This window comes from Cololabis saira, chromosome 15 (genome assembly GCF_033807715.1).
Source record: "Cololabis saira isolate AMF1-May2022 chromosome 15, fColSai1.1, whole genome shotgun sequence".
Classification (NCBI taxonomy): domain Eukaryota; kingdom Metazoa; phylum Chordata; class Actinopteri; order Beloniformes; family Belonidae; genus Cololabis; species Cololabis saira.
The window spans coordinates 15,592,097-15,606,445 of record NC_084601.1 but is presented as its reverse complement, the minus strand read 5'-3'; the positions used below and the strand labels follow the sequence as shown (position 1 = coordinate 15,606,445).

General features: G+C 44.1%; 1 protein-coding gene across 1 annotated transcript; it reads left to right on the top strand.

Moving 5' to 3' along the window:
• The first annotated feature begins 10,748 nt into the window (after positions 1-10,748).
• Positions 10,749-14,042, top strand: tril (TLR4 interactor with leucine-rich repeats). Its single transcript, XM_061741921.1, has one exon. The coding sequence runs from the start codon at positions 10,965-10,967 to the stop codon at positions 13,524-13,526; it is 2,562 nt and encodes an 853-aa protein (XP_061597905.1). The 5' UTR covers positions 10,749-10,964; the 3' UTR covers positions 13,527-14,042.
• The last annotated feature ends 307 nt before the right edge of the window (positions 14,043-14,349 follow it).

The window sequence follows — 14,349 nt, the reverse complement described above, 5'->3', positions numbered from 1 at the left end:
AAGGCATAACTATCCATCCACACATCTATTTCCTAAACCCCTTTAATCCTATTCAGTGTCATTCTGTGTCCCTTCTGTCACTGCAGGCATCCATGACAACATCCATAATAAATAATTAAAAGCTAATTTAGGCAGAAGTTAGAAAAAGACCCACCAAACTACAACTGTGTGAACAATATTTCAAGAAATAATGTACTAGCATTATTTGTCTAATTGTCTACTCAGTAGTTAGTTTTTAGACCAGTTCTGGACTAGAAGGACCATTTTGTTAGATAAAACTAAAGACCTGCTGGCTGTGGAGATCCAGTGTGTCTCTGCAATCTGCCTGGTCTTATTGCCTCATAACTCAGCTAATACTTGCATGACAGATTGTCAACGGATTGGTCTCAACGATTTTGATTGCGAAAAGAAAACTTTACAAATACTGACTTGAAGGACGACGAAGTGAGGGAAGTTGCGTGATTGCACCAAGATGAAATGAGCACGTAGGTGAATGAATGAACATGTGTCCTGGCAGCGGTGCTCAGTAGACCGTGTCTTCTCTGAAAAGCTTGCAACCTCTGTTTCTGTGTGGAGCCTTCGTGCTGCAGATTTGTTTACCCAACAAAACAAATGCCCTCCTTTGCATGGGCATGAGGCTGACTTCCTGACTGCTCTTATTGCTATGACAACAGAGCGAAGGAAAAACATCGAAAAAAGGGTTAAAGGATTGGACGGGAGGGGTGGGGGGGAGAGTCTTTGAAAAAGAGAGTCAGGGCTGGGTGTGCCCAGAAGCTTAGGACTAGTAATAGCAATGTTCATGGCATAAAGGAATGTGGGGCTCTGACGCTTGTTGAGGTTGGGAGTAATGGAGAGAATGTTGAGTGCTTAAACATACGTTGTGGTTCAAAGTTGAACGGACAGAAAAGTGATTGTTATCTCTGTTTGCATCACAAGGTCTTTCATCATCAAACTTTTCTTTTGTAGTCACTTGAGAAGTGCACAGTCATAACCACCAGCAGCAGACACGCCCTCGCCTAGTTTACAGGAGAAACACTGGGAAGGACGCCTGTCTTTATGCAATAGGTTGTTATCACCTCTTTGCCCCTGACAACACAGACACACTATGCCAGCAGAGCATGTATTGCAGTGTCATCTGTAGGTTAGATAATGCTACTGCACACAGAGTATATTGTATTCAGGCAGGAAGGAGCGAGCAACATAAGAGGGCCCTCGTTAGCATGTTACTGAAAGCCAGTTTGAGGAGTGTGCTGTTTCGTTTCAACGGTGGTAACGACAGGAGGCGAGACTCTGCAACTGTAGGGCCTCTATGTTCGGGATCTGAGCCCGGCCTTGATTCTCACCCTTCAAGAAGGTGTGGACTCACTGTGAAAACCTTTTTTTTTTTTAAATGCAACGATTTGCATGTAATTTAGGCTCTGTATTTGATACAAATGTGTATGCACGCGACATGACAAATGTTGAAGTTGAAGTGTAGATATGGGCAGATCATAAAGTCTGTGCATACAGGAAAACTGTGATGAAGCAGCATGACTGTAGTTTCCTGCTGACAGTGCATGAAAAAAGCAAACCTTCAAAATACATGGTCCTGTTACCATACCGTCACTCCTAATGAGCAGTATTTATTAAAAAACCCATTTCTCATTTTGTGATCTTTTGTGAACAATTTCAAGTATTATTGCATCAACACATGCAAATAAAACAATTTCCAGATTCTGTTTCAGTTCAGTTGAGTCTAATTCAGTAATACTTTATTACATATTGCAGTTACGCTGTCTGTACATTCAACTGAGAATATGTGCTTACAACTGTGGCCTGCAGGGATCTCCTGAAGCCGTTGCACAGCTGCTGACCGCCTGGTCAGACACCCTTGAGTCTCACAAACTATGGTCCGTTTGTCAGGTAGTCAGTGATCCAGGTGGAGGCATCCACCCGTCTGTTCTGGAGATTCTTACATAATAAAACAAGCTGAATCATGTTAAACACACTGGAAAAATTGAAGAACATGATCCTGCCAGAGCTGCCTTTTCCAGATGACAGTGGGTTTGTTGAAAGATTCAACTCAACTCAGCCCCATGACGATAAGGAAACTGCAGTTTGTCCTGCTTGTTTGCTTACTCAGGTATGCTCGAGGGCTTTCAAGATGTGTGATATCAGGGCGACAGGTCTATAGTTGTTAGGGACAGATGGATGTCCCTTTTGTTAAATTAAATTCTCCAACATAGGATGATGGGCTTCCTCATCTTTCTCCTGACTGAGTAAAGCTGAAGAGGTGCTGCAGAATCCCACATACCTGTCTGCACGTTTCCTGTGCTGATTGTCTCTTGTAACAACTGTATATAACTTTAAATAATAACTGCCATCCATCAGCAATGAAACTAACTTGTTATGATAGCGTCTTTACCTCCAAGGCTCTGACCGGCACCCTGTCAGCTCAGACCTGCAAAGGTCCCCTTGTACTTTATGATCAAACAAACATGATAAATCCTAAGATTGTTTTCAAAGTCTGAATTATTTAAAAGGGACTATGTACAATTTTCTGTGCATTTACCCTTAACCTAGCCTAAAATCCAGATGTACTGCTTATGAATTTAAATTTGCTTTGCAGGTACATCTTAGATCACATCTAGCATCTGTCAGGCGACACTTCACCTGCACATTGATGGAGTTGTAAGATACCTAAAAACCTATTTTCAGGCCCCTCACATTATTTTTTATAGATAAGGGTTGAGTATTTGAATGTGGTTTTATGTCTGTTAAAATGGTTTTCACTGGAAATTAGATAAAGGCATTTTTATGACAAAAACTATAGATAAAGAGTATAAAAAGATGTTAGGTCCAGACCTTGCAGTGTAATGTCTGGTCTGCACAGGCCTCCAGCATTCTGTTGGGTGAGTTGGGTATTTTATCTTTTAATAAGGTATAATTTATATATAAATTGATTTATATTGAGCATATGTTTGGTAATCCAGTCTTTTTTGTATCTCTCTTTGAGGAACGGATATGAAGTTCCTGCGTTTCCCGCAGTTCTGAAATGTGTATAATGTTCTGTGCCGCCAGGGGGCGACGTCGCACACCAGCAGTGCCGTGGGGGGACTCAGACAGCTGCTGAGCACATGTCTCCACCTCAATTACTGACTGAGGACTTTGTTTTAATGACTCATAAAGGCCACATTTTCTGCGCCCTTGTTTGTGACTTGTGCTGCATTGTGTCTTAGACGGAGCGATGCTAATCCAGAGATCACGTCCATGTGTGCGTTTTCCTGCTTGCTTTCATCATTTTGTGTGCACATGCATCTCTGTCTCCGTTTCAGGGTCTTTGAGCATTATCTTGTGTGAGGTGCAGTCAGCTTAACATCTAACGGCATTCTGCTTGTGTCATTATGTGATTGAGGATGATTATGGGTATACAGGCAGTTTCTTAGAGATTTGTTAGATCAAAGTGTTTACTTCTCACTACACACATACACACACACACTTTATTCCCCTATCTCCCTCCACTCTGCCCAGACTTTCAACAAGGCAATGACGCGCTGTCTAAATGTTTTCCAGATGTTGAGCACCTCCCTTTCCCTCCTCTGCTGCCTTCGTTCTCGTTGCTCCCAGAGTTTAGTGAGACTGCGAAGGCTCTCAGCTCTCCCTCCTTCAATTTCATCCTTGGCCTTCCCACCTCCTTCAACGCGCTGGCCTCAGTAACGAAACATGACCCCAGGAGTGCAGAGGTTGGAGCCGTCCCAAGGCATGAAAAACGCTTTTCCCACATGTTTTTTTTTTTTCTTTTGGTGCATTCAGCATCCACGGTGCAACTCTTTGTGACATTCTTTCGTTTTAACTGCGATGGTTAATTTTTCGAGCAGACTGATGATTTCTTGAAAAAGTGCCCTGACTTCCTTTACTGTTTCTGTCCACTTTGGCCTCCTCCTTTTCTCCTGCCCGTGATGGGAACCAGCTGGGGAGGACTGGGAATGTGGACGGCTGCTGGGCATGGGGCCCAGGTGCTCCTCTCACTCTTCCTCCATCATTTCTCCACATGTTGGCTCTCATAAAACATGTCCTCACCGTCACGTGCTCCACTCAGAGTCTGTCTCTTTCACCAGCTCAGCCTAATTGCAGAAACACACTCACATCCCCTTCACATACATTACAGACTTGTGCACACTGTTAATGTGAGCATGAAATAGCTCTATGATCCCCAGCTCTAGCTAAAGCACTTAATAATCGCAACAGCTGTTGCTCATCTAAGCTTCCCACACACACACACACACACACACACACACACACACACACACACACACACTGACCAGCGCATACAATTTTTCTTTGCTTTCCTGCTTTCATCCCTGCATGTGTTTTGAAATGCAAAAGCATCTAGAAAATAAAGCACGTAGATGTTTGAACAAATAAATATGGCATTCTTGTTTTTGTGCTTGTGAACCTGCACAACTCCACATGTTCAAAGAGAGCTGCACATGCTCACTGGCCCTGCTGCACACAAGGGCAGACTACAGTTTGCTTAAAATGTTTGATATTGATTATAGATAGTTATTATATAGTTCTAACATGGAGGGTATTTAATGCAACCCAGCTTATAAACTGAGCACTATGTTCCATTCAAGAGCTGTTCCCTGCAGCATCATACCACCAGGACAGAGATGCAGAGAATCTTGCATTTTGACACAATAGGATACATGTGTTTTTTACATTTCTTTCTTTCTGTGTGGCTCATTTGTCCTTGTGCTGTGAGTTCTGCTGTATTTGATCCATGTATGCGTGGAATGCTTCAAAAATCGTTACTTTCAGGGTAGCAATCGCTGTTTTAGTGGCTGCTACCCTGTGTAATATATGTGCAAGTGCAAGTAGCACTTGCACATTCCGAGAAAAACCTGCTTCAGCTGCAGATGCATATGCACATGTTCTAACAGACTAAATAGCTCATCAAACACTTGTTGACTGGACAGGGACAGGCCGGCTGAGATCAGTCTGTGATGCTTCCAACCACCTCATACACTGTTCACTGAGTTTATTTGACCACCTTTTTGAATCTGGGCCAACTCTGAAACATTTTACCCTCAAAATAACCTCCGTCTGCATCAGTCAAACTCTGCTCTCACTGACCAAAGTTTGTTTATATTTTTGCCTCCTTCCTTCTCTGAGACGTTCTATCCATCTCATTTACACACTGAACCCACAGAGGAATCACTCATGCTAAAGAATTTGATCTGATGTCACAGTTAAATTCAGTCTATACAAATGAAGCCTCTGTTGATCCATCTCAGGTTTTAGACAAAGCAGGTAGCTGACATAAAAGCGTGGACGGGGTCCCTGGAGCCAGATCAGTGACTGCTTTGTTGGCGATTGTGTTCCCTGAGGAGGGGGAGAGCGATACCATACAGAGACAGGCAGAGAAGAGCCAGCACAATACTTGCAAAGCAATACAGCAGAAATATGGTCCGACAGGAAATTACTTCCCAGAGAGAGGGGCTTCCCCATGGTTTACATTTCTCACTGTTTCTCACAGACACTCTGAACTACACCGTCTGATGATGTGTCCCGGGAGATATGCATGAGAAGGAGGTCAGCGCTTTCAGCGGTTGCTGAGAATGCAAAGAGCTGCAAAAGTCATGCATTAGCTCAGCTTTGGAAACATTGCATCACGTGTCTCTGAAGGGTGGCTGAAAGAGCATTTATGAGTGTGTTTGAATTTCATGCTTGAGAAAAAAAATGTTTGTTTTACTTGGCTCAAAGGTCATCCAGGTGAGTATTTTCTCACACTTTGCAACTGCTATGATCTTTGTGTTTTGTGATGCAGGAATGAAGCTGACCGTGGCCTTGTTTACTGAGGTAGCTTTATTCTGATTATGCTCTCCACTGTGCAGCTTCTAGTCGTCTGAGCGTTAACACAATGATCCCCTGACCCAAAATTACATAAATAAATTCAAACAGAAGTTCTTTATATAGTGACTGTGTAGTCAAAAAGTCCCGCTGAGAAAGGAAAATAGGGAATCTACAGGAAGTGACATCACAGGAAACCAAGAAATGCACTGAAAAGAAAAGCCCCACACCATGACAAATATACAAGAGAACTATTCATCCATCTCTCTATCGGTACCCACCTATATCTATTTAGGGGCACAGCAGTCTGCTGGAGTAAATATGACAAAAGTATGAGTAGATGATAATTTCCTGAACACTGACTAATGAAAATTCAGTCACTGCTTTTAAATGATGGTTCAACAGAATCATTAAAGAACTGGTTTAGAGTAATTAGTTGGTACCTCAAGAACATGTTGAAATGAATTTGACCACAGTGAAATACTAAACTAAAGTGTGTCCAGTAATTACTATCACAGGTGTCTTCACCCTTCAGTCAGTCAGTCTGATCATTTAAAATGTGAAAAGTCATCACTCTGCTGTTTGGTATCACGATGTCCACCACACTGAACAAGGGCCAGAAAAAGCAAAAGGAGAGTTTTGTCTGTGGAGATCAGAGAGGAATGGTAGACAAGAGTAGTAAAGGTAGAAGTTGTAAAACCATCTCTGAGCAGCTTGATGTTCCTGCGACTACAGCTGTAAAGTTCATTCAGGAGTTTAGGGGCCACAGGACTGCAGCCAGCCTCCCTGGATGTGGCTGCAACGGGGAAACTGATGACAAATTTAGGAGATGGATAACATGCACGGTAACCAAAGAAACCAGAACAGCTTTCAAAGAGATTCAGTGTGAACTCTAAGGTCAGGGTACGTCAGTGCCGGATCACACCATCGGACAACTGATGAGGACTCCACCTCATGAAAGCAAATTATAGGAACCCAAGACTATAATTTGTCAAAATACATATTGACAAGCCACAAAGCTTCTTGGAGAAGATGAGACCCAAACTGGAGCCTGTTGAAAAATCACATCAGCTCTGTGTTTACCGACACAAAAGTGAAGCATTCAAAGAAAAGACTGTAGCAACGGTGAAAAATGGAGCAGGCTGCGTCATGGTCTGGAGCCGCTTTGCTGCATCTTGCACAGGTTTTCTTGAATCTGTATAGGTAACATGAAATACCCAAACTATCAAAGCATGTTGGAGACAAATGTGCTGCCCAGTGTCAGAAAGCTTGGTCTCAGTTGCAGGTCATGGATCCTCCAAGAGGTTAACGACCCAAAACACACAACTAAACACACTCAAGAATGACTAAGAACAAAACACTGGACTGATCTAATCTGAAGTGGCCTCCTTTCTAAACATCTGTGGAAAGAGCTGAAGCATGCAGTCTAGACAACAAACCTCCCAAACCCTAGACACCCGGAGAAGTGGACCAAAATACCTGTCTACAGGTGCGGACACCCCATTGATCCCTCGACCGCAGTGATCGCCTCAGATTCACAGTGTTTTATTATTATCATTATTATGTTGTACCACAACTCAGAAGCAAGTTCTGCTTTTCATGAATGTTTAGTAAATTATAAGTTCTTCTGCCAGTTCCAAGTTATATCCGTGACTATTTTGGGGTTTTCTTTCTTGAATGGAGGAGTACCAACATATTTGTCCACATATGAAAATCAATAATGTTAAGGAGAATTGAGGATGGATTTCTGGTCAAATCATATATCAGTTTAATAAACCCTGTTTCACTAACAAGATGAAAGCTTGATCTACACCAAAAAAAAACCCAGTTTTAATATAAATGCAGGTGAAATCTGGCCAAATTGTCAATTCCTAAGAAACATCTAAGATGATGAAAGTTAGTTTATTTTTGAACCATCTTGTAGGGTATTTTAATGTGTCTATTCTGCTTTGTACAGGTTTTTTTTCTTACACTCATGCCCCCTTGTTCACTGCTCTTATAAGATAAGATAAGATATCCTTTATTTTCTCCCTCAGTGGGGAAACTTATATTGTTGTCAGCAGTACACTTAGCACACACATGTAGGGGAGGCGTAAAAAGACTGAAAAGTCAGAAATAAAAAATATATAAAAAATACAAAAAGATACGTATAAAATATGTATAAACACAGGATATGAACAGTATATACAGTTAAACAGTGCAGAAAAGCAGGTGGAGTGTTGTGAGGTAGATTGGCAGATATTGCACATCTTATGTTATTGCACATCTTATTGTCCACTGGCTACTGAGAGCAGGCGTGGTTGTACAGTCTGATGGCAGCGGGGAGGAAGGACCTGCGATGCCTCTCGGTGGTGCATCGTGGGTGACGAAGCCGGTCACTGATGGAGCTCTCCAGGGCTCTGACAGTCTCATGAAGGGGGGGGGGGGTACATTGTCCATGATGGAGGACAGCTTAGCCACCATCCGCCTCTCCCCCACCACCTCCACCCGGTCCAGACTGCAGCCCAGGACAGAGCCGGCTTTCCTCACCACCTTGTCCAGTCTCTTCCTCTCTGCTGCAGTGATGCTGATGCTTATAGTGATGCAACAGCCAATCGGCCAGCCTCTCTTAACTCAACTATGAGGGTCTTTGGGTCTGTTCCTCTTGAAATACTGACACAAAACACAAATCAACTGTCTCAGTTCAGCATTACAACAGTATGACCACTTCATGTAAAGCCTTAGCTGTGGTGATTGCTGTGTTTCTTAGTCATTTCAAATATGTCATTAATGATTAAATAGATTGACAGCTGATAAACTGGTTGAACTTTCTTGTGTCATATTCTCCACATATGCATGGACAAAACAAAGGAAGATATGCAGCTTCTGCTACAAGCTCTTTGACACTTTTTTGTCACTGGGTAAGACTTTTTACTTCCTGCTTGTTACAAATGTGCAGATGTTTTGGCTGGTGTCACATGCTTTGAGACCGGCCCGGAAACCCCCATGAGCTGTGCAGAGAACTCATCAGCAAAATAATACACAAAATGCTCACATGCTACTGTCATTCATGCGCAACTGACCCGTACTCCTTTAGAGACGTTAGAGACTGAGTTAGAGACTCACTCAGGTCTGGCCCCTCTCACTCACCGAGTTTAACTTCTAAACTGAAAAATTTGATTAGCAAATGTGAACCATCTGTGCTCGATAAGAGGAGACTTTAATGAGAGAACATGAATTACAGTTCTCTATGTGGTGACGGCGTTCCTGTTGCACAGACGGCATGCAGGCTGCCTGGTGTGTCATTGGAGGTTTTCTGTGTGATTTATCTCTACTGAGTAGAAAAAAAGTTACTCATAACAGTTTAAGAATGATTTCCATGGCTTTAACCAAAGCAGCGGCATAATGGATTGTGTGTTTATACATACAGTACAGACCAAAAGTTTGGACACACTACTCAATTTGTTCGAATGATAAGGTGTGTCTAAACTTTTGGTCTGTACTGTTATGTATATGTATATACATATATATCATATACATGTATATGAATATATACATATACAGTACAGACCAAAAGTTTGGACACACTTTTCAATTTATTCAAATGATAAGGTGTGTCCAAACTTTTGGTCTGTACTGTATATGTATATATACATATATATTCAGGGGTGCACACAAGCCGGTACTCGAGGGCCAGTCTACTGCACGTTTTAGATGTTTCCTGCCTCAACACAACCCTGATAGACAAGGCTGTGTCACCAACAGAGTTGTGTAAACCTTGATGACATGTTGATGACGACCAGTGATTAGAATCAGGTGTGTTGAAGACGGGGAAACATCTAAAACATGCAGTAGCCCTCGAGTACCGGCTTGTGTGCACCCCTGTATATATGTATGTTTGTGTATTGATACACATATGAATTTAGCACAAAAAGTATGAACATGTGTATGTCTGTAAGATTATTTTTTTGTTGTAAAAATGTTTCTTGGCAATAAATCTTAATCTATTGGAAAGCCTGTTTATTTCCCTTTTAAATGGCGCCACTTGTGAGGAATGTACATTTGTGGGGTGAGCAGCACAGCCGAGTACACTGATACAAATATTGTGCTTGATCTACTTAATAAAAATAAGTCAACTTTTTGCACGAGATTATTATGTAGATGAATTTTGTACATACTAAAAATTAAGTAGTTTATACAAAGACTAGTCTTTCTTGATCTACATAAAAATCTCATGCGAAAAAGTTGCCTTAATATTTTTTAAAGTAGATCAAGCAAGATATTTTTTACTGTGGTGTTCTACTAAAACAAATAAAGCATGTTTCATCTAAACGTTGGTCAATCTGCCCAATAGATTAACATTGTTAAAGGAAAAGTAAATACAACAAGATCATTGCTTGTTGTTTGTGTGTAAATGAAAAGAATGCCTGGGATTACATAAATACTGCTACTGGAAAAAATGCACAATGTCTTGTTTTTTGAACAAATGCAGATTAAGTTCAAAACTGGATCTATTCATGTAAAGCAACAAACTTCATTTTTAATCATTAATATCACAGATTTAAATATGTTATATTTACATGCGCTTAGATTTTATTTTTTATTTTTCAGTGTATGGTTCCATGAAAAATTTGCAAAAAGTTTCTCTGCCAAACAAGTTATATATATATATATATAAATAATATATATATTTGTCTGGGCAGGAAAAAAAGGGGGGGTTATCTTGCTGTTTCCGTGGGAAGGATATCTTCCTGTCTGCTTTGTCCATTCCAAGCAGCGGATCCAGATCTCAGACCCCCAGTGGCTGCGGGGGCGCGCACTAAACTCGGTCACGGGGTTTGTTGGTTGGCTCTGTGTCTCGTGCGACAAAAACAAGGGGAAGAAAAAAAAAGCGCGCACATCTGGTTGCGCATGGTCGCAGAGTTGCAGAGGAGGGATTTCATGGGAGCGCCCGCGGGTGTGCGCGAACACGCTCAGCGGCTGGACTGTGTAATTCGCAGCAGATGACCACTTTTTCGGGGGGGGATGGAGACTTTTAACTGTGGAAGGGAGCTGTGCTCGGACAGCATCAGAGTGGTTTGGACTAATTAACGTGCTGACCAGCGATGGAGCCATGTACCTGAGGCGTGCACAGCTTTCCAGGGAAACAATGGATGAGTCGGTCTGCAGCACGACGGGAGAAAGGCGCGACTGCACCTGAACAGCACGCAGCGACCCTGGTGCGTGCCAGCAGCACTCTGGGGATGGATACCAACGGGTTCCTTGCGGGGATTTGCTTTTTCCTGCTGTCAGTGAGTGGGGTTACAGCTTCAGCACTAGACTATTGTCCCGAGCGCTGCGACTGTCCGCATGCACGGCACCTCATGTGCGCCAACCGCGGGTTGCGCGCTGTGCCAAAGCCCACTGATGCGCGGGTGTCCCATGACGCGCTGATCTTCAGCCTCGGGGGCAACTTCATCACAAACATTTCTGCCTTCGATTTCACCTGGTATACTGACCTTGTGAGGCTCAATTTACAGTATAATCAAATTGCAATTATTCATCCCAAATCGTTTGAGAAACTTTCCAAGTTGGAGGAGCTGTATCTAGGACATAATCTTTTAACAGCTGTACCTGCTGGAACTTTACAACCCCTGAGGAAATTAACTACCCTCTACGGAAATAACAATGACATTAAGAACATCACCGCGGAGCTCTTTTCCAACTTGGATAATCTTACTAAATTGCGCCTGGATGGAAACGCGATAGAAATTCTGCAGGATTCTGTTTTTAAAAGCGTGCCTAGTTTGCATTATCTCCATCTGGAACACAACAACGTGCATTATATACACATGAAGGCTTTCTCAACGCTAACAAACCTGCGCTTTTTAAACCTGGCGCACAACAAGCAGTCTGCAGTGCGCGACGTCCTCACGTTTGCGCCGCTCAGAGCTCTGACGACCTTGCTGCTCTCTGAGAATGAAATACAGCACATCGGAAACGACGTCTTCCAAAACCTGAAAAAGCTATCAAAGCTGTCCCTGAGCAACAACAGGATATCTGGCATGGACAGGGACGCCCTCAGGGGGCTGACGGCTCTCAGGGAGCTGCTGATTGACGGCAACGACCTGCAGGAAATCCCCGCCGGGCTGCTCGACCCTCTGCAGCGCGTCGAGGAGCTGGACCTGAGCCGCAACCGCATCTCCAGCGTGCACCCCTCGGCCTTCTCCAAACTGAGAAAGCTAAAGGTGCTGAGGCTGAAGAACAACTTCCTCAGCAGTCTGTCCGGGGACAGCTTTGCCCTCAACGACGTGCTGCACAAGCTGGACCTGCACGGCAACAACTGGACGTGCGACTGTCGCCTGCAGGAGCTGAAGAGATGGATGAGCGCCGCGCACTCGCAGGGCAAACTTTTGACCGTATTTGTGCAATGTCGTTACCCTGCAACCCTGAGGGGGAAATATTTGGACTATGTGAACAGCTCCCAGCTGCAACCCCTCGGGAACTGGAGTCATTTGTGCAAGAGACGCACTTTGCCTGAGGAGAGCCCGGGAGAGGGTTTGCTGGGGAAGGGAGAGGGGGGGGAGAAAGGTGAGTCCAGCCTAGATGCAGGATGGAGTGAAGAGTTGAGGGGTGAAGGGGTTCAGCAGGGTGCAGGTGAGAAAAATGAAACAGTTGTGGGGGAAGGAGAAGATTTTAGACAAGGGAAGAGGGATGGAGGGATGACTAAGGGAGAGAGAGAGAAAAGGAAAAGACAGGGGCAAGAAGAGGTAGAAGTCCAACAAGACCAAGGCAATCCGGAAGTGACGGAGGAGGCATCAATCCTGAAAGGAAAGAAACCAAGAAGGGAGTCACAAGCTGCTACAGAAAGACAGGGGAAACGTGCCAAAGGTAGACACAGGTCGAATGTTCTTCACAAAACGGATCCATCGACCACGCCGAGCCCCGCGCCGAGCACCGGACCCAAGACCGACACTCCCGTCCGGTCAGGAGAAAGGTTTGATCTCCTGAGGTCAGACCTGCCTGTAATCACAGATCCTTGCACGTTCAACCGTCATTTCATCACCAACGTGTCAGTGGATGACGTGACCTCTAGTACCGCCACCGTCTTCTGGACCACCAGGGAGCATCACCATCACACAGCAGGATCCAGACGAGGCCTCCCCGAAATCCACTACCGGGTTCTGTACGACAGGTTTGGCACCCCGGATCGTTTTCCCCGCTACGTCTACGCACACGGCTCGTCTCGCTCCGTCACCCTGCGAGAGCTCAGCTCAGGAGTCACCTACATGGTCTGTGTGGAGGGAGCGGTGGGGGGATCCGTGTGTCAGGTGGCGCCCCGGGACCACTGCGCGGGACTGGTCACCCTCCACGAGGAGCGGGTCCGGGGAGCCTCGCTGACCTCTGACCTGCAGCTGGTCACGGTGGCGACTCTAGTGGGGAACGCCGTGCTGCTGCTGGTCATCGGCGGGGTGTGGCTGGGGCGGAGCCTCAGGAGAAGGCTGCAGAGGAGGAAGTCGGCCGTCCACGTGCGCCACATGTACTCCACCAGGAGGCCGTTTCGACCCCCCGTGGCCACGGCCTCCGTGTCGACTGACTTCACCAGCTACCAGAGCAGTCGGCCCGCGCGGCTCGCCCCACTGGAGGAGGGAGACCTCATCGAGTTTCCCTGCGACCGCTTTCTAGACAGCTGCAGCACTCGCAGGGACAGCGACATGCAGAGATTCTCCCACTGAAACTACAAAAACTCAAACCAAATACTGACACTGTACAGCAAAGAAAGGCATATGTTTTGTTGAGGTTTCTGACTATTGTTCTCTTGGCTTGACATGCTGCAGTTTCACATTATATGCATGGATTTGCTTGCAGCTGTACAGAGACCCACTGAAAGGCTTCTCTCGGGCCTCCTCAGACTGCAGAGGAAGTCCAATCCCCCTGACTTCCTTTTCCTGCTTTGTGCCTTTTCCTCTTTTATTTCCTTGCACCTGTGAGTGTCCTTAAATGTGTGATTGTTGTGAGTGCAAGTGTGCACATGTGAATGATGTACCACTGATTTCGATAATGGTGCTAATAGTGAATTATCAGACATCATATTGTCTCACATTTGTACAGAATGTAACGATGGCTGCTGGTTAGCAAAAAAGGTTTAAAAAAAAAAAGAAAAAAATTGTCTTGTGCCACACCTATCATGTTTTTTTTTTATACTTTTGTATGGAACTTTGTATCATTTTTCAATATGAAAAGAAGTAAAATCCCCAGCAATGTGACAAGTTCGTCATGACAGTGTTTGTGGATGGTTTAATGGTGAAATAGATGATACTGTTTCCATGGCTACTAAATATTAGCCATAAAACTTATATGTAAACACCTTCAATTTGTAAGGGACAAGAAAAGTATGGGAGTGAGATATATATAAAGTATGCAGTGTAGATAAGTAGATAAGGTTCTTGGAAGCCAGGAACCTTACTCCTTACCATATTTCTAATTTCAGACTGTGTTTTAAATTAGAAGTACTATCTAAACTTTTAGTTTTTACATACTACTGTATATGGTTTTTTG

Bases quoted from the DNA above. Each gene is read 5' to 3' on its own strand.
- tril (XM_061741921.1), top strand. From the start codon at position 10,965: ATGAGTCGGTCTGCAGCACGACGGGAGAAAGGCGCGACTGCACCTGAA.